This window comes from Melanostigma gelatinosum (genome assembly GCF_949748355.1).
Source record: "Melanostigma gelatinosum genome assembly, chromosome: 3".
NCBI classification, from domain to species: domain Eukaryota; kingdom Metazoa; phylum Chordata; class Actinopteri; order Perciformes; family Zoarcidae; genus Melanostigma; species Melanostigma gelatinosum.
In genome coordinates, this window is record NC_136636.1 from 13,757,532 (window position 1) to 13,777,460 (window position 19,929).

General features: G+C 41.6%; 2 protein-coding genes across 2 annotated transcripts in view; both read right to left on the reverse strand.

The window, feature by feature from the left end:
• LOC306775476 (guanine nucleotide-binding protein G(i) subunit alpha-2-like) overlaps positions 1 to 6,591 on the reverse strand; it is a 50,591-nt gene extending 44,000 nt beyond the window's left edge. The window contains exon 1 of the mRNA XM_079265917.1: positions 5,860 to 6,591. Within this exon, the coding sequence (XP_079122043.1) occupies positions 5,860 to 5,977 (118 nt within the window). The 5' untranslated portion in view covers positions 5,978 to 6,591. The remainder of the gene's footprint in view (positions 1 to 5,859) is intronic.
• Positions 6,592 to 7,773: 1,182 nt separating this feature from the next.
• The window catches only part of LOC306775915 (sodium-coupled neutral amino acid transporter 3-like), a 31,397-nt gene continuing 19,241 nt past the window's right edge, over positions 7,774 to 19,929 (reverse strand). The window contains exons 8-17 of the mRNA XM_079266484.1: positions 19,789 to 19,870; positions 17,096 to 17,178; positions 15,413 to 15,471; positions 14,860 to 15,006; positions 13,983 to 14,062; positions 13,480 to 13,580; positions 12,518 to 12,642; positions 12,253 to 12,397; positions 11,990 to 12,093; positions 7,774 to 10,429 (exon numbers count right to left, since the gene is read on the reverse strand). Of these exons, the coding sequence (XP_079122610.1) occupies positions 10,325 to 10,429; positions 11,990 to 12,093; positions 12,253 to 12,397; positions 12,518 to 12,642; positions 13,480 to 13,580; positions 13,983 to 14,062; positions 14,860 to 15,006; positions 15,413 to 15,471; positions 17,096 to 17,178; positions 19,789 to 19,870 (1,031 nt within the window). The 3' untranslated portion in view covers positions 7,774 to 10,324. The remainder of the gene's footprint in view (positions 10,430 to 11,989; positions 12,094 to 12,252; positions 12,398 to 12,517; positions 12,643 to 13,479; positions 13,581 to 13,982; positions 14,063 to 14,859; positions 15,007 to 15,412; positions 15,472 to 17,095; positions 17,179 to 19,788; positions 19,871 to 19,929) is intronic.

Consider the following 19,929-nt stretch of genomic DNA (forward strand, 5'->3'; position numbering starts at 1 on the left):
ACATTTGGTTGTTTAAGTGTACTTTGTCTGGTTTCAACATATGTGCAAACAAAGCTGAGAGTGCAGGCTGGCCCCCGGGGGACGCCCAGGAGCACCGGCCCTTCCAGTGCAGAAAAATGACCCAATGCGGATAGAAGGGAAGTGACGTGAGCTCATTTCCTATAATGGCAAGAAGAAGGAAATGGATTGTGGAAGGGGATAATGGTTTGCTGTATGCGTGTTTAATGAAATGATCAGACAAAGAAAGCCCAGCCCAGCCCCCCCCCCCCCCCCAGTCCCCACGGGTACTTGGAAATGTAAGAAGAAAAAAAAGCAGGAACTTTGACATTTCTGGCGACGCTGTTTGGGGTCATGAACTTGTGGAGTGGAGAGTATTTTTTCAGGGCCCTAGCAAAATAAGCAGCGCTACAGGGAACACTATATGAACTTTACAGAACAATAGCAATCAAGTTTGGCTTGAAACTGGAAAATAAAAGGTTTTTCTGGCCCTGGGGCAGAAAAATGGAAGAAAGCCAGAATACTCACTGATGTGCATTTGCAGGCCAGTTAATCCAAAATACAAAACAAAGACTTCTTCTCTTGCCCTTAGTGGGATCTAGTCATGCAGATACATTTGGATTTATTCACCCAGGTTTTCAGCTCTGCAACCGCCCCAATGCAATGCAGGTGAACACAACTTTGTTTGTGGTACTCACATTCAGCTGATCGTCTGACCACAAACAATGCCCTCGTTACAGCTCTGATTACGACAGTCAATGTTTGTTGTTTTTTTTATCTTCGGTAGAAAAAAAGCTATTGAAAAAGTGTGTGCCAATTGTCCAAAATAACCACTGGGCTGGCTCTAGAAGCTCTGCCACATTATATCTGCATCCCTTTATGATTTTTTTCTTCTGTAATTTGGGTGAACTGACTTTAAAAAAAAAAAAAGACATCAAGTGAACTCTTTTGTACATTCTGTATCCGAGCCCATATCCTTCTGCCTCGCACTAAGAGCTTTGCATTTTGCAACAGTTCCGGCGTCTGTGCAGGGCTGTCTGCTGGCCGACAGGCTGCAGTATCTACTTCCCTCCTTCTACACGAGGTAAAGGGGGGGGTGGGGCACAGAGAATTGGACTTTGGTGATCTAATCCTGTGTCAAAACATCTTCACACCCTGTGGTGAGCGGAACCAAGGTGAATCCTGAGGGCTGCACTCAAAAAAAAGGCAGCTTGCTAGCCACACACCTCGGGATGCACACAGGACACAAGCTGCCTTTCCTCACTGAATAATGTAGGCATGAAGCAGCGAAGACATGCTGTGGAGGTAAGGTTTTGAGGTATGGGTGCAGGATATTCTGAGCGATCAGTGTTCCCAGAGCAGAGAGGGTAGTGCAGCCACGTCCCTGTGGACCTGCACTGAGACACGCAGTCTGCAGGAGCAGGCTTTATCTGAGGAGCTCTCTCTGTAATTGCAGGATATTCTAACCCCTTCACATACACTCTGCTGACCGGTGCGTCATACGGCTAATTGGGCGGCACTGAGGTGCAGACTGTTGAGTAAACACGGTCAAGTCACCCAAAAAAAACAACAACATAGGGCAGCAGCTCGTTTGATGAACCTTACAGAAGTGGCACATTTTTGCAAAGAAATTCCGCTACAATGTAGCCGCTAAGTAGCTGATGTTGCGATGAGATTTCTTGTGTGCTCCACTGCCAGAGAAGACCTTCAGACACGGAGCTGTTTATACCCGAAGAGCAGGTCAGTCTGACTCGATGTCTCTAAAATCAGTCTGCAGAAATTACACCCACTGCAACTCAGACACTGGCTCTAATAAGAACTCGGTGTCTATGCAGCACAGACCACATGGGCTGACCATGTCGCCTTGTGTTGTCATCAAACATGACTATATACAGTAAATAGACGACTATTTGGGCTACGATGCGCTGCCTGCTTGATTTTTTTTTTTTCTGGAGAAATACTGCAACCTCATTTAAAAGGTTTTATTTGTGTTGTGTTTGACTTCTTTGGTGTTTCTGATCACATGTCCTTTAACCTGGAGAGGTTTAAAAAGAGGAAATGGAGAAGGAGTTTGGGCCTGACCGGAGCAGCTTTCCAGAGTTTTGCAGACGGGTCAAACACCTCTAATCACCAACTGGCAAAGAGATAATAACAGGATCCGATCTCACTGCCTCTCTACACATACTACCACAGTAGCTATAGCTCAGGTTTCCCAGCTCAACCAATGGTAGCGGTGGCTGGGCTCGTCGATAGAGACCTTCTTTCTCTGATCAATACCGAGTCTGCAGCACTAAGCCTTGAGAAAGTTACCTAAACAAAGCATTTAAGAGACATGAAGGTAACAGTTCGTTCTACTGGAACCCAGAGGAGCAAACTGCCTTTAAAGATGTGCGACAGTGGTTACAAGAAAGCGTTGAATATCGTAATATCCACTATTACAAGTATACCTGTCCGGATGTTTCGTTGGAGTCCATTTCCCTACTTCCTTTACGAAGGCTTTAGCAAAGCATGCAGATTAATGAGCAGGCGCACACGGCAGCGAGTCGAGATAAAAGAGGAAGTGAAAACGACTGGTTTCATATCATGTGTTCTTCCTTTCTTCGGTGGTGAAAACCATTCACTGCTATAATAAAGGCCGGTGTCTTTTGGTAAAAAAACAGTCACGGTGACCGTGTCAGAGTTATACAAGCTTCTCTTTACAGCCCCTCTCCTCACAAGGATAATATATTCTTAGCCTGGAAACAGCAACAGCACATTTCTCATTCCGTGGCATGAGGGATGAAACGTGGCTGCCGCCTTCATTTTAGGCTAACCATTTGATGCTTTGATCACGAATAATACCAGCTGCAAGCTAAACAGTACGGCGGCCTCACTGCGGTGACCACGAGGGGCCGTGGAATGGAATCAGATTCAACACGGAAGCAACGACCAAGTCATGAATGTGTACCGCAGTGAGTGCATGCTACATCATGTCACGAAACAACAACACCTCCGCCGATCTCAAAGGACATGAATAACAGCGCTTTAAATAGACCAAGTCATTTCTCTTAAGAACATGATCAGCATCTTTGTCATCGTCTTTATTTTCCTTCATTCATCACCTCTACCCCGTCAGGCTGACAGCTGTGGGGGGAACAGGAAGTATTCCACTACACGCTTGTGCTGCATGCTTCTTTAATGTGCACACATATCCAAGATGTTTTCAGTCAAATGTCTTAATATTCATGTTAGAGGTAGATGTGGCTTTCTACTGTGGCCACAGGCAGCATGCATTCAGTATGCCAGCATATTTACACAACAGCATTGCCTATGAAGCCTCTGAGCCAATGTGTTTATGTACAATTAACACAGAAGTGTGTGCGTGTGTGTGTGTGTGCTGAATCATGCAGAGATATTTCCTCCTACTTGGCTGCTGTTCTTACGGTTCAAGCAGAGTATGCTGCCAATAGGAACTTCTCATTTGTGCTGAGCTGGAGGTTGGGAAGCCAAAGAATAGAGAAAATCAACTTAAGTGAGAGGAGAATTTATGACTGTAGATGGGGAGGAGATTAAATGTCAATCAAAGAGCAGAATCAGCAGGGAAGCCTGTGAATGAGTGCTTCCTGTTAATGAAAGCTTAAGCCTCGGCGGTATGAAGTCCTCTCTGTTTCATTAACTAATTGCTTTCTCTGGGGACGTCTAACCAGACAAAACTATCTAAAACAGCCTTCTTTTAGGGAAACCGATGGAGATCCTAATTGTATCCGTTTGTTCGCACCAGGTAAGAATGTTACGTGTGAACATTTCGATGAAGCAGTTTGTGGTTAGACTTCCTCTGCTTGCTGAAGTAAGGCAGCGGTTCAGAGTCGATTCAAAAAGAGATCAGTCATTTCAGTAGAAACAGGCATCCTTCAACTTCCACACCTCGTTTCAAGAGTCTCTAGGAGGCACATGACAGTAACAATTTACAAGTGAGGCGTTATTGGTGTGGCCACACATAGGCAGAAGGGAGACTTTTTCTCAGCTGTTCCAACAGATACCATGGCAGCAGATGGCAGTGCTGAAAAGCATACCTGGAGGCTTGATGTCACACCTCTGTCACACATACTGCGAGATAGAGCACGATTTCAGCTACAACCACGAAGCTATTATTCAATGAATCACAGAAAGAACGCCCTGAAACACTCTCTTTGACTTCACTAGAATTTACATTTCACTTTTCAGAGACCAGAAAATCCTCCTTATAATCCGGCCGCAGCCTTTGCATGCTGGGACACCTTTTTTTATTATTTTTAAATGCACAACGGAAATAGTCTTTCTTGCATGACGTGAATCTTTATGCACAAATTGACAAACCTGTGGCTCAGATTCAGACCTCTCCTATAATCCCTCTCAACCCTCACACACACACACACTGCGCCGGATGGTAATTACTGATATGAGACCTGCTGTACAAAGCAGAGTATGTAATTAGCCTTCTAACCAGGGGCACAACTTAACAAGCAGCCGTCTCTTCAAAAGACCCAGGAGACAAAAGCACAGCATGTGTTCCCTCTGAATTTAAGCATCATTTCCTGTTTTGTGTCAGGAGAGAGGATGACAAATCAATTTCTGTGATTACCAATCTGTGTTAACTAAATAACCAAACTACTTCCAGTTGACACGATAGAAAGGAGGGTTTGAAAGTGGGGTTGAAAATGATAATATTTCAAGTATATTTCTCCGCTCACAGGATCAATATTACTTTGAAGCAGAGCATATGTTCAGCGAGAGGTTTTCAATAAAAATCTGTATATTGTAACAAAATGACTCACTCAAAACCGCACAGATTCCCTTGGAGCAATAATTACAGTAACTTCCACAGTGCGAATCACTGGGTGTGAGATACAACACATCGTAAGCAGTACTTAACTTAATACATCAAAAGTATTAGTTAATAAGCAGCAGCCAATGAGACTTGCTACTTTCTTTCTTGTCTGAGCTGCAAAGCAAGTCTTCGTGTAGAACCATCTAAAATGGATAAGTAAAGATAAGTAAAAAAACAAGATGTCAGTATGGCTTCAATATTAAAGGACAAAAGCAGTAAGTCCAGTAGCTTTATGTTGCAGTCACAAAGCAGAAAGTCAAAGGAACCAGAGAGACGTTTGAAAGCCTGGGAAAGTGTCTCTTTGCTAACAAGCAGTACTTTCAAATCAGTTGTGTTTTGTGTTTACGTGTGTGTGAGCTCTGGCCAGTGCTGGGAACAGTCAGGGCTGTTCACCCCCTATCCAAACAGCGGCCCACTCATTATCAACCAGACCCCTCGGTTCAGCCCTGGTGGGAGGAAAGCGCTGCAAATGTATAAGACTATTTTTGACTGCCCTGTCCAAAAGAAACCAGACCCTCTGCTCTGATCTCTCACTCAACATCCAGGGTTTAGCAATTAACGCCATCTTTTTTTGCTGGAACCATGTGTTCAAGAGTGGTGTTTCAACTCCAAACCTTACAAAACATGCTGAATAAAGCACATTTATCTCACAGCAGAGCCTAGAATTAAGGTCAGAGGGCACCGAGACATGCTACTTTTAACAGGTGAACTTGGGCGGTGGAAAATCACGCTCACACACACAAACTGCATTTCTTTCTGCCACGTTTGTCTCTTAAGGAGGTGATTGAACACACACTGAAGAGTTCTGGTGTAACTGGAAAAAAAAACGCTTCAATAGTGGCAGTATTTGAATGAAAGCCACATTTCAAAGGCCAACATGTATTTATAGAATTTGGGCTTTTTGTCTGATGTGCTGCTGCGTCATATTTGTACAAATTGGTCAAGTGTTTGATGCTGTTGCGCAATTGCTGTGAAACCGTTAGTGTGGTACTTTGGTGTCGGTGCAGACTACTCACCCAGCAGCAGCAGTTTCACTTCTCTCGCCGCCTTCTCTCCATCTTCTCTCAGGTTTTTATCAATCATTTTAGACCTCTCGGCCGCGGCTTTATCCTCCTGACTGACTGTACACCCCATGGTTCCTAGTGCGCGCTTCAGGACTGCTGCTTAGTGGGGAAATATCACCAGGAAAAATATATATATATATATTTATGGGCTGTGTCCGAAAGAAAACAACCTAAAAACAAGGGCTGAAGTTGAGTAAAGGCGACTTCCCTTTTTGATCAAACGTGACGGAGTCTCCTCCTGCGACGTGAACTTGGATTTCTAACGCATGAAATTCCCAAACACTCGGTTATTCAGTCAATCAGGCCAGCAGTGGTTGTCTCTAATGAGAACGGAGAAGTTGTCCCGAAAACAAATCTCGAGCAACTTTTTGTGGACGATTGACTTTTATCGGATTCGGTAGTTCCTACAGCAGACCATTGGAGCAGATTCAAAACACACGAGAACGAGCCACACGAGAAGTTCAGCGCAAAAAAAAAAAGTATTCCAGCTGTTGAAAAGCGAGCACACGGATTCCTGCTGCCAGTGAGGCGACCAGACACACACTGCCCGCTTTTCAGAGGAGGAAAGGGAGAGGATTTTTTGATTGTTTTTAAAAATCCCTGTCGCTGTTGCGCATTCTCTCCCCGCGTTGAGATTTATCACGTTTGAAGCCACACCCGGAGCCGCCGTGAAGTTCCCCTCCGTCCGACACACAAAACAGCGAGACAGCGCCGGCGTCACCTCCCGGACTCCACAGCAGCAGCAGGGCCAGCCCTCACCAGAAAAGAAACGCCCACTCCGAGTGCCTCATGGGAAATGTAGTCAAAGGCGGGGAAGACGTTTCATTCAAGAGCTGCCGTGCAGTTTCATCTGAATTATACTGCCTCAAGTGGATAAATCTGGGGTCTATATGATTCTACAGTTCAGAAGAGAGATTATAGGTGTTTTTTAATGGTTTACATTTTGGGGTTAAAGCTAGCAGCATTAATCGGTGTACCTGTGGATGCCCCCCCCCCCCCCCCTTTCACAACCTACGGTTTTAATACATACAACAGGATTGTTTACGGAGGTAAAAGTAGAAATACCACCATGTAAGAACACTCAATTACAAGTAAAAGTACTGCATTCAAAGATGTATTTTACTTGCTACAAAAAATATGAATGGCTAAATGTAGCCCTCTTGAAATATATAAAAGTAAGAATACTGCATAATCTCCCCTCTTAAAATGTTATATTGATATGGAAATATAATTTGTTATTATTGATGCAGTAATACACAAACATCATTTTAATGTTGTAGCTGGTTGAGAGATGGAGCCATTTTAACGAACTGTAGGTCTACTATGTTTAACAGTGCTTCAAATTTCATTGAAAAATATGTTTATTCTTAATCTGCAACGTCATCTGTAACTACCTTTAGGATAACATAACTCCACAGCTAATGCAACCACAGCACTTTAGTGTCACCTTGTGGACCTGCTCATGACCCTCAGGAGACACATTAACAACTCCCTTTTCTTACACCTTTTTGTCTTACAAAGTGTTACTGATATTTAAATATTACATGAATAAAATATTTTTTTAAAAGTTAATCATATAATCGCAGTGTCCTTTTTGCGCATAACAATATGTTTTCAGGTTATATAATGCTTACAGCTTAGCCACAGTGGTCCATTTAAAGCCGTTAACATTTTTCGTTGATGTTTATTTTTATTATCATCATTCTGATCATATCTGACAGATGAGAGATCAATGTTTTGTTACCTCATTATCTTTATTGCAACATGGTTTACAGTACAATAACTGCCAGCATCAAAGAGATACAAGAAAATCAACATGAAATGAAGGACAAATGATTACATTTATATTTTTAATTGGACTAAAACTTTAATAGCTATCTACATTGTACAAACTAGATATGCATATATAATATAAAGGGTATACATTTATATACAGTATTTATAAATGCTGGCAAATATTTAATATGTTACTATTCAATCATACACATTTGAATAAATCACACAGAGGGAGATTAACAACACTGAGTTCTAAAAAGCAGTCATCAGAAATCATCTTGTATCCGCCACTAACCCAGTGTATGTTTATTTCTATTTTTGTTGCATGTTGTGAGGTTTACGTGTGCACCATTGAAAAACTCACTAAGGTCAAACCAGGAACAGGAAGTTGGGGATAAATATAACACTTGCATTGGTTAAACAACACCAAACACTATGTTACGCCCCAGTGGGTGATTCACATGATTCCCTCTGCATACACTTACATTAAGACAACCAAATATCTAGATACAATGGATTAAAAGAGGTTTCTTTAACCAATTGACTGGACAGTACTGACTTATCCTCACGGCACTCACTGTTGTCTGGTGTAACAGAGTTGATCATAAAAAAATATATTGAGATATATGCCGGTACACCAGCTCACTAACAACTCAGAGTTAAACAGTTACTGTCTGCCAACAAGCAGCAAGGAAGTTAGAAACAACCCAAACTTTACCACTGATGATATGCCACTGACTATAAAAGACAAATAGAAGAAAAGGAACCCACATCAAATCAATCATTGACAGGATTTGTTTTTCATCACTGGATCAGATTCAACCAAATAAACATTAAACATGAAGTTCAAAACAGTTTATTAAACAGTTAATCTATCAATGGCAGGAGAGGAATACTAGAATTATACTTGATCAGAGTATAGGTCCAGGTTTAAATACAGTGGAGCCATGTTTTCTTTTTTAAACGACACGGACACCAGAACATCCAACCGATTAGTGGTTTCAGCTACAGAACGGACCAGAGGAGGAAACGAATGGCAGCAGGGGCTCACAGGAAAACTAACCGTAACATTTCAAGTAATGTTTGAGAAGACATCCATATGACACCATCGATGCATTGCTAAATTGCTCATTAGCTACATTAGATTGATTACATCACCAACGATTTAGTTATACAAAAGGGGCATGCCCTTAAATCACATCTATCGATTATGGGATTTGCATTTGCTTGTGTTTAATCTTATTTATGGCAACAAGACGTTGTGCTTATCAGCGGAAAGTGCTATTGCTAACCACAAACTTTTCAAAATTGTTTAAAGAGACAGTCACCCCATGTCTGTCATTTCTGTTAGGGATCAAGCTTGTGCTGGACACAGAAATATTTACAGACACCAAACTGTTACTAACCACATGGTGAAGTGACCCTGTTGTTGTTTTTTTTGGTTATCTCTGATTACTTCCAGTAAATGTTCAGAAACAACACATCTTTCAGGGAAATAAATCTTCCCTCCATCATTACAAACACTGAGCAGTGACTTTTGTTTTCATTTAATTGATCACTTTGATCTGTACAATCCAACTGATGAGGTCTTCGGTATACCAATTCTTTCTTTCATTTGCACCACAGTAACACTGAAAAACAAACTGCGCACACAAGGCATTGTTTTATGTGGTGATCTGGACAGCCAAGTCATTTAAAAACCTTCCTAACCTGAAATGACGAGCTGAGGATCAGGTCATCAGTCCATCCTGCATCTTCTGAGATTCATAATAAAAATATACATCTTGATCATATTGTGTCGGAATGTTTTGATAAATGTGCTCACAACACTTTACGACATACTGTCTGTGTGGTTTAGCACCCCGCTCTGTCAGAGGCCAGAATGTTGACAACTCCAAACCCTAAAATAACCACGTTAGTGGAGTAGGAGCGAAAGGGTGCACACACTAAAAAAACAGTTCAACATTTTCCGGTCTTCTTGCTAAGCTAAGCTAACCATCTGTTGGCTGTAACTTCAAATTTGCTGAACACAGTATTGAGAGTGGTATAAATTGAAGCGGATTTCCAGAAAATGTTGAACTATTCCTTTAACTTATCTTTCTTTCTGTGCAATATTTTTTACAACTACTTCCATCTGCAGTTGCACAGAGTGACAAATATGTAGTTATTCAAATAACTTAAAAATAATAATAATTGACGTAATAAATTAATAATTGTCCATCATTGAGTAGATTTTTGTCAACAGTTAAAATGGAGGTGCCTCAGATGGTCTACTCTAATCTGAGTAGCAGATTGCAGATCGTAGATCATTTTAGGGAAAAGACAGGGATGGCAGTTGATCCCAACCAACGCAGGGACAGGCGTATAATGATAGCTGCTTTCTCTATTGCTACTTATCTCGTTTTTACATCCATCTCACAAAGCACAGCCTACCAAATGTCAACATTAATCTTTATGCACGTGGCCAAATTTGTAAATTCAACGATCAACTTTCCAGTCAGTAGACGGGCCTGGATCTGCAGTCACTGGTCAAGGTAGGGCATGTTCAACGTCAAACATAATTCAAAGTAAAAACTTTAACATCACAACACAGATCTAAATCAACAATATAAAACCTGAACAACAAAATGGAAGGTGGTGCCTAGTGACCACTGCTGGCTTTGCTGCTGCCTGATGTCCAATCAATGATGATAAAGCTGAGGCTCATTATCATGAACAGGACGCCTATCGCAGCAAAACAGCCGGCCTAGAAGAGAAGAGTGAGTTAAAGAGAGTGACAAAAGAACAGGGGACAGAGAGATTATCATATCACATCCTTTTTAGACAGCGTCACGATATTCACAGTAACTACCATCGGATATCATTGAATACGTGAATGGCTTCAACGAGACATTTTTGTCTGTAGAGGTAAATATTAGCGACGCAACGATACCGATACTGATAGCGGATATGGGTCCGATACCGACTCAAATAGCTGGATTGAGTGTTGTTAACAATATGCCACTCTGATATCAAATCTAATTATTTAAAACAAATAACAATTCAGTACATTTATATCTCTGCATTTCAATTATTTTTTTTTTTTTACAAAGTTAGGAAAGCAATGTTTAATTCAAGCCAAATGTTGCCGTACACATATAAGAATTATTCCAGTTACTTCCACACAGAGTGAGGCGTACATCTTATTTAATAAACACCGGTATCGGTTGGAACTCAGTTTTGCCCGGGTATTGCTATTGGGACTGAAAAAGTTGTATTCTTAGTAAAAATCCCAACCAATACTATTTATTTATTTTTGGTTGACACAAACATTGATTTGTGAGAATTAAAAAAAACAAAAACAACATCATACTGCAGTTAAAGGGATAGTTTGGATACGTTGAAGTCGGGTTGTAGGAGGTACTTATAGTCAGTGTATTACCGACAGTAGATGATGGTCCGCATGCTCCCTGTTTAGAGAAACAGACAGAAATACCAACACAAGAGCAAAGCAATGCACTGCTGTGGACAGGATCAGCGGCAAAACATACTTTAGCCGCCCAGGAGAAAGGCTTAACTAAAATAAATCTATTTCCCTTTAATTAAGTGTACGCCATACTGAGAATATGTTCACCGCTTTATCTTGTTGACAGCCATTTCTAAAAGTGAAACTTATCTATGCTCTGTACAGTATGGATACTGGAACTTTCAGTTCCCATCAGAAACTATTCTAAATATAGAGTATACTTAAATGGATATATATTTATTTAGAAAGCCTTTCTTTTAGCTGGATAAAGCGCGTTGTGATGCTGCCCCCGTCCACAGCAGTACATGGCTTTGCTTCCGTGCTGAGTGCTCCTGTCTGCTTCTCCAAACTGAGCGTGTGATGACCATCATAATCCATTGTGAAAAATACACTGATAATGGATATACTGTATACCATAAACATCCCCACTTCAAAACACAAAAACTGTCCCTTTAAGTTTCTCTTTACATTTGATTAATTGCGACGAACTCAAAATAACCGTCAATGAAAAAACAATGCGTAGGAACAGAATTTAAAACAATGCTACATTATACCATATCAATAAAAAAAATGGATGTAGATTTTCAAATTACAAATATTTACATTACAAATCTAAGCACGGTGTATATACTGTTATATCCACCTACCCTATGTATACAAAGCAACCTGTGACATTAATCATTCTATATTTATCGATGTTGTCTTACTGTCTACAAATGTCATTGTTGTCACGCTCACCGAACCCAACCTAAAGTTCCTGATTTGAACTTAAATTCATGTCTTTTCTCATGGGATGCTCACCATGACTTTGGGGAAAGAGCGCATTGGCTCCTCTTCTTTGGGAACAATACGAAGGTAGAAGATAGCAGGGAATATGAAGATGAGACAAGGGGCAGATGTGGCACCTGGAAAGCAGACAAAAAGCAGAAAATGATTCATGAAACTGATTTTCCGTGAATTCTCGCTTTAAAGACATCATGGAAGCTATACTCGGGATTTGTCAGGGCGCATCTTCGAGTAACCGATTCTGTCTAAATGTCCCAGCCAGTGCTGCTCCAACCTACCAATGACCCCAAAGATGCCCAGGATGTTGGGAGCAAAGATGACGAGTAGGTTGATGAAAGTGAGCAGAACCAAGGCAATGGCGGTGTGACGGGGCCAGTTGAAGGTCTTGTTGGGAAATGCCATCTGCTGGATTGCTCTTCGCACCTGATTATAACAACAACAAAGGGAAGCAATTTTCAATTGTCACTGCGTGAAAAAAAATAACTTCAAGAATTTACGGAAGTGAGCCAATGTGTAAACTTGAGGTGCTAAAATTGTACTTACAGGAAAGAGCACAATGGGTACAGTGAGTGTGACAGCAGTGAGTACAGCCACACGCACACACAAAATCAAAGTATCATACGGGTCAATGCGACTGTAGGTGTGAAGCAGCTCTGGTTCCACTTCACCTGAAAGAGATTTCAAAAAAAGAAATTAGAGAAGTTTGAATGAAGGAAGAACACTTGTCCTTTCCTCATGTAGTGATAATTAATCAATAACATACTTATAATACAAGTCAAATATGAATAGGAACTGGTATATATTAAAACAATACAGATAACAATAATGCAAAAATCATGCTTTATTAACATCCTAAATATAGGTAAAATGCTACTGTATTCAATAAAACCTTCATAAATCATGATGTCTTTTCATTGCAGTGGATGACATTGGCGGTATATTTGGTTAATGTAAGGTCTACAATATGACCACTAGAGGGGGAAAATGCATCACGATAGTTTTACGGCCTTCAGGATGACGGTTCTGCTACAACACAGTGATTCAGACTTGTGCTGATAACATTGTGACATTAAATTAAAACAATCAACGTAAATGGAAAAAGAAATTAAGAAGCGCAGTGCGATAGATAGACAGATAGAGAGAGAGAGATCGATAGATAGAGCGATAGATAGATAGATAGATAGATAGAATGATAGAGAGAGAGAGAGATAGAGAGATAGAGAGATAGATAGATAGATAGATAGATAGATAGATAGATAGATAGATAGATAGATAGATAGATAGATAGATAGATAGATAGATAGATAGATAGATAGAGAGAGAGAGAGAGAGATAGATAGAGAGAGAGAGAGAGAGATAGATGGACGGATGGATGGACAGATAGATAGATAGATAGACAGATAGATAGATAGACAGATAGATAGATAAATAGATGGACGGCTGGACGGACAGATTGATGATAGATGTGCATAATGTTCTGCAATGTGAGGAGGACCAGGCCTCACCATAGAAAGTTAGGTATCCAAAGAGGGCAGCCAGAAAGTACATGACGTACATGACTGCAATGGAGATGTTGGCCACATGCTGCATCTTTTTCTTGGTGGGACTGAAATCAGAAGATATTGCCATGTGATGTCACACACACACACACACACACACACACACACACACACACACACACACACACACACATACATGAACTCATACGCACACATAACATCAGGGCATCCACTGTCATATAGAAAGCATGTAGCACAGTTGAAGAAAAACAACAATCTTCAGTTGTGGGGCTTCTTTAGCTGTAGGAAACTGCAACAGGCAGGATGATACATTTGAACTGACGACATGCCTCATCATACAAGCAGTGTCAACGCATTTCAAAATAAAGTGAAAGCAGTGCATGTGACTAGGTTGTGATCAGCCAGGCACAAATCAGACCTTTCCTCTTTGTTATGCAACTGATTTATTGTCCAAACGTTAGCAGGACTTTCCCATCATAAGAACATACTTGCGCAGCTCTGTGTAGATGGGCAGGACCTCGGGGTGGCACACAAAGGCGAACGCCAGGATGGGGATGGTGTAGGCAGTCTGAAAATGAACCCCAACAGGTCACCATAGATACAGCAGCGCCATCCCAGACGTCTTACCACCAACATCGCGCTTTACTGCCCATTACTCCCTCAGATATATCACAGAGAGCTAATTGTTTCCCTGCGATTAACTTGGGCCGGGCCAAGTTTTAGCCTATTTAAGAATGCCTTACTTGGAAGCTGCTGAGCAGCAGGGATTGGTCTTTTGAGTCTGGGCTAGGAAAGTCTCATACATCTTTAAGGGGCAATAAAGACTTGATATGAACAACCGGGCAGTATTTACAAATGCTCTGGAAAGCAACATCGTTTCAATAAAATGAAGTGATGTAGAGTTACAATAAAACAAATTAAACATCCGGCTGTCATTAAGAGTGCTTCAAGAGTACTTTCCTGCTGTGAATGTATGTACTGGGTATACAAAATAAGGGTACTGAGGGAATTGTTAGGTCTTTCCCATTTAATTCATTACCCATCTCTCTGGCCCACAAAGAGCAAACTTGATGATCTCACTGTAAGCAACAGAATGTCAAAGCAATTTGTATTCCTCCGCTGACAGGTCGGGGGTCACTGTCAATCTTTGATCCTTGCATTCATCACAGACTATTGTCCATCATTAACAGCTTGATAAAAGCCCTGAGTGCTTCAAACCAAGTGCAATTCCCATGCTTGGATTGTGAACGGTCACTGGCAACATGCTGAAGATGACTATGACATAAGTGGGTGGCGGTCAGTGAACATGACAGTGGAGGTGGATTTTGCAGTTTCAGACCGAGTATCATGCGCAAAAAAACCTACTTGTGAGTTTAGGTTGGCCATTTTGGGAATACAGGCAGGATCAGGCGCCCCACCAGGATCCATGGCACTGATATTCAGCCCGGTGGCAGTGCTATTGAATGTAAAGTCCACAAATGGACACGGGGTATTGAACTTCCTGTAGATGACCTGTGCAGTGCAGAGGAGAGGCGTTACAGTAAGCAGCAACAAAGTCTGTGGGACACAGTTAGCATAAAGACAGGCTGAAAATATGGTACTGAGAGAGAGAGAGAGAGAGAGAGAGACAGACAGAGAGACAGAGAGAGAGAGAGAGAGAGAGAGAGAGAGATGCGTTGATTACAGCTCGCACAGCCAAAACTAGGTCAGCGAAAGACAGGAGAACCAACACAGCCTGGAACCGCAGCATGCAAACATTAGTCGATGGCAATGAGTAGAGAGAGTAGGGAATACTAAAGAGGCGGTAGGAAGGGGGGAAAAAGTCCCAGTCCATGTGAATATGCTACCTTGATGTTTCTGCCAACAGACAAGAAACAAGACATGATGCCTAGTTTACATGTAGGTATAGAGGACGTACCGCAATGAGGAAGAAAACCATGCAGCTCAGGGAGAAACCACTGGTGTATCCCAGGTATCCTAAAACACAAATGCATAGGGTTAGGGTTTGAAAATAAACAAATGCTGCTTATTTCAAATTATGAATCACCAGTGAGGTAAAGTTTCCTTTTGAACTGTATCTTCTGCTGTATGTTCTTCAAGCCTTGTGTTGAACTAGACTGATTTAAAAGTGCAACATACGAGATTGGGAGCATTTCAATTGCCTCTGAACGGCTCTCAACATGACGCCGCCTCAGCCAGTGGCTCACAGCTAACGGCGCTAACCAGGATTTATGAAGAGAACTTGACACGGCGTCTGCGCCCCGTTCATCCCTCTGAAGGTTGCTCAGTGGAGCACGGAGCAGTTCTGATGAAAATGCCCACATGTTCCAGCGAACTTCCAACTTTTAGGACCTAATTATTTAAATAGGGTCTAATCATGTATTTGTAGTTGATTTACCGAAAAATTATTCATTCAACAAGATACAGATATTGGCTGAGGTCAGCCAATATGCCCCCTTTTCTCACTTCCAAACTGGCTCTCCTTGCTTTTTTGTTCCTCTTTCCATCTGTTTCGTTTCATGTACTCTCTCATCTAAAGCGCTGAAATGCAGACAGACCCACATGACTCTTGAGCAAACTTGCGAAAACACATTGGATTTGTGTGTGTTAAAAGAACAACAAAGGCTGATTCATTTAGGAAGAGTAAACCCCTCTGCAGTCTCGCAGTGTCTTGGCAATTATCGGGCATGGCTACACGATGAATTCAGGTGTGGCTTGAAGATGCAGGGGCACAAGCCACGTACCGAGGGACATCTCAGGAGGACAACAGTGGGAATGGTCACGGACAGAAGAAGAGAGGAGGGAAAGACTCTCTCTGCCAGTGAAAATGTGGAGTTCAGCTCTAACGTGGAAGCTCTAAAATAAATAAATAAATAAAAACCATTGCTACCCCTCTTAAAATACCTAATCAAGGATTAAAGGTCGTTATGCAAACTGATATTCAAGCACAAGACCAAGATCCAAGCCTTGAGGCTGAAGTGTCCTTGAGCAACCACATAAAACTCTATGAGCTCCTTTACTGCTTCTAGCCCTGCAGGACGTTGGGATGAAGTAAGTTGGCAAGCAAAGGCCACATTTTATAAACAATATTCATGGCTTAATTCCCATATTTTCATCTTTAAGTATTTTAAATATGATTTAATAGTAGTATAGTTGTGTTAACATTACAAAACCATTTGTTAAAGCAAGACTTTGCAACTTTTAAGCGAAAGAAACACATTCTTCTTCTTAACAATGAAAAGTTGGATTCATGTTACTCGTCTAACATCACCGTCAGCTTTTGATGGATACTGCTAGCAAACTTAGGGCAAACGTTGCTGGGTAACACACATTTCGGAGTCAGTTGGGAGACTCAGTAATGTCACTTGTGATGCCGTTGCAATAGTTCAGCATTTTTGCTCAATGCTAAACAGTCGTCCAGCAGTTAAGATAATCCCGTAGTTGTCGTTTGCAGCTGCAGTGACCGCTGTTCAGCAAGCTACATCGTCTGGCTTTAACCGATTCATGCAAAACGTAACACAAGACAGAACTTTAAAGTAAGCCCAGACTAAATGACTCATGAGATGGGTATCCCACCGTGAGGAGGACGTGATATACTTACCTAGCTGTTTCATGAGAGCCAGAGGTAATATCACTGCAATAGATACAATGATCACAAGGTAGTTCCCGTTCATGTACCATTCACTGCAGAGAGGAAGAGAATTAAACGTATTGATTTAGAAGTACTCGACTCAAACACCCCTCTCAATCTCAATCATGTTAAGCACTGTGTCAGATATTGATTGAGAAGACACAGGGGGGGGGGGGGAAGTGGGTGAACAGCGAGAAGCTTAGGTGCACACAAATAAGGCTTACATGGTGGAAAAAGCAGTTACTGACTGAGGATTATTTTATACCTCCACAGCGATGCCAAGTATTTTTATTCACAGCTGAACAGGAATGAATCACTGGTCGCCGTATAATCAAATATCTAGAGTGGAAAAAATAAGCCTCTTTCCTCCCTGGACACTAAGAGCTGTGGCTATAGCTGGGACACAGAGGTCACGTCTTCTGAGTTGTTCACTGGAATATTTTCAGGAGAGGTAAATACAACACACAAATTACACATGGTAGTTTTAGACGAAATATTTTAAAACTTGACAGCAGAAATGAGAATTATAACCCAGACTTTGAGATACAATTTCGAGAAAATGTTCTTTATAAATTATATTATACATTTTTATAATTTGACTTGTTTACTCCTACTACTTAGCATGGATTACATGGACATGGTGTCCACTGACTGACACAGAGAGTAGTGGAAACTAACATGTAGCTACATTCTACTGCCAAACAAAAAACCCATCATGACTAAGTGGCATGTGAGCCGTGTGGCAAACCATATGACAGACAGACCGACACATGTTGCTGTTTCATGCACAGCCATGTCTAGGAAACAACCCTCGGTGAGCTATTTTTAGATTGACACAGCAGGGTTGATTCATTTCTTGACTTGTTTAAGGTGGGAGGCTCTGCAGAGATGTTTTTGGCCACACACACACACACACACTCACACACACACACTTCTCAAAGATCAAGAGGCTCATCTATCCTGTTGTCATCCTGCCCTACAGCCATCTGGACCAGGGTCACAATATCTCACCAACTCTGATACACACTTACACAAAAACATACTATAATAATAATAATATGATTAGGAGGCATAATAAAAGCTTGATAAGCAGATATACATGTACCACTCTCTGTACTGAAATACCAGCGGCTCTCTGATAAGTTGACTGGTTGAACAAGCACACAGACGCAGCCTCAGGTGTTAAGTGATAGTGCGTGTGAGCTGACCAGGGTCAGCAACACACACACACAGAGACACAAATAGACACACACACATGTGTGTAGCAGGAGGACAAAACAGAAAGCACCATACAATACAATGCAATGCAACGGCCATGTGATAACAACTGTCTGTGCGAAGGTGTTCATTTTCAGTTTTTGTCGACTCTGTGCCAGTACAAGAGCACAACAAACTACCACAAATCACAGAGTTGAACTAAAATCGATGACACTGTTAAATAATCATATTCTATTATAAAGTAGTATTTGTTGCAGAGCTATTGTATTTTCTTGCATCGGATTGTGAGGTGTCCCTGTTATTTTGTCCACCCCGTGTACAGTTTTGCAATCTAAACACAGACACACTGACGGGATGAAATGCCACTGGGACAATCTAGTTTGTCATTTCAAATAAACAGCGATTGTTGACCGTGTCCCAGATCACTGCTAAACAGAGGACGCAGAGCTGACACCAGAAAACACTGTGGACGTGTTGTCACAGCACATCCCCTCTACAGTGACTACATGTAGTGGGACACATCAATCCAAACATTTACGAGCAAACGTGGTAGCACGTAATAGATTGAGGAAAGCGCAGTTCATGCACTTTTATAATAAACTCCCATTTCTCCCCCTTCCTCCTCAAATACTTCTCACAAATGATGAAAAGTAGGTGAAGAGAGGCTCTAACTGGGGTAAGGGTTAATGTGCAAGGGGGTAACATCACACTTGGAATCCCTTCCAAAGAAGTGAGTGTTGTTTGTCTCTGAGGCCACCTGCACTGGCCAGTGATATCCCGTGGTTTACGTTTTCAGCCGTGGAGTCGAGCTGTGTTTTGTCAGTGGCTGTGCTGCTCTCCTTCTCCAGGGTCGCTATCACAGCTGTTCTCACGCCAGGTGCTCCCTTCATCCTGAGCATCACCAGGCCCGCCAACTGGCACAGCCTGACACAACTCTTTGTTGAGGCTGAAATCCTTGTACAGGCAGGACGGCGGCATAAGGTCCCGTAGTGAAGTGGCGGGATGCCCACTACAATTTCTTTTATCATGAGCAGGTTACTTTTGAACCTTTAGGAGGCATGGCGGTGTTTACAGATGTGACACTGATCCAGATGTATGTCAAGCATTAATTCAAGTGAGTGGAATTACTTTCATTTCAATCAAGTTTCTTTGGCAGCGCTGTAGAAAGATACACCAGTTGTTGTATTTCTGACAAAGTAGCAGCTCAAGGAGTGTTTGCTGTGGTGTTGAACTGTACTTGCTATTACCACCAGAGTCCATGGGCAGTTCTAATAAACTAGGACTGAAATCTTCAGGATTACAAATTCAAAGATATTGTTTCGTGTGAAGTTGAGTGAAATAATTAAGTATTTGATTTGTTTATTTTTTTGCCAGTGATTTTCTCACAAGGATCTAAAGTCTTATAGTTTGAATGAAAACTTTTATGTCATGTATTGACCACTCACCCTTCAGGTTTATCCACCATCAGAAAGGCCTGGATGACCAAAGGAAACTCAGACTTGACTATGTACAGGTAACTGGACATGGCTGCGGAAAGAAGATACAAACGATGAGTTAGTATTCAACTACATGGTTCCTTATACAGT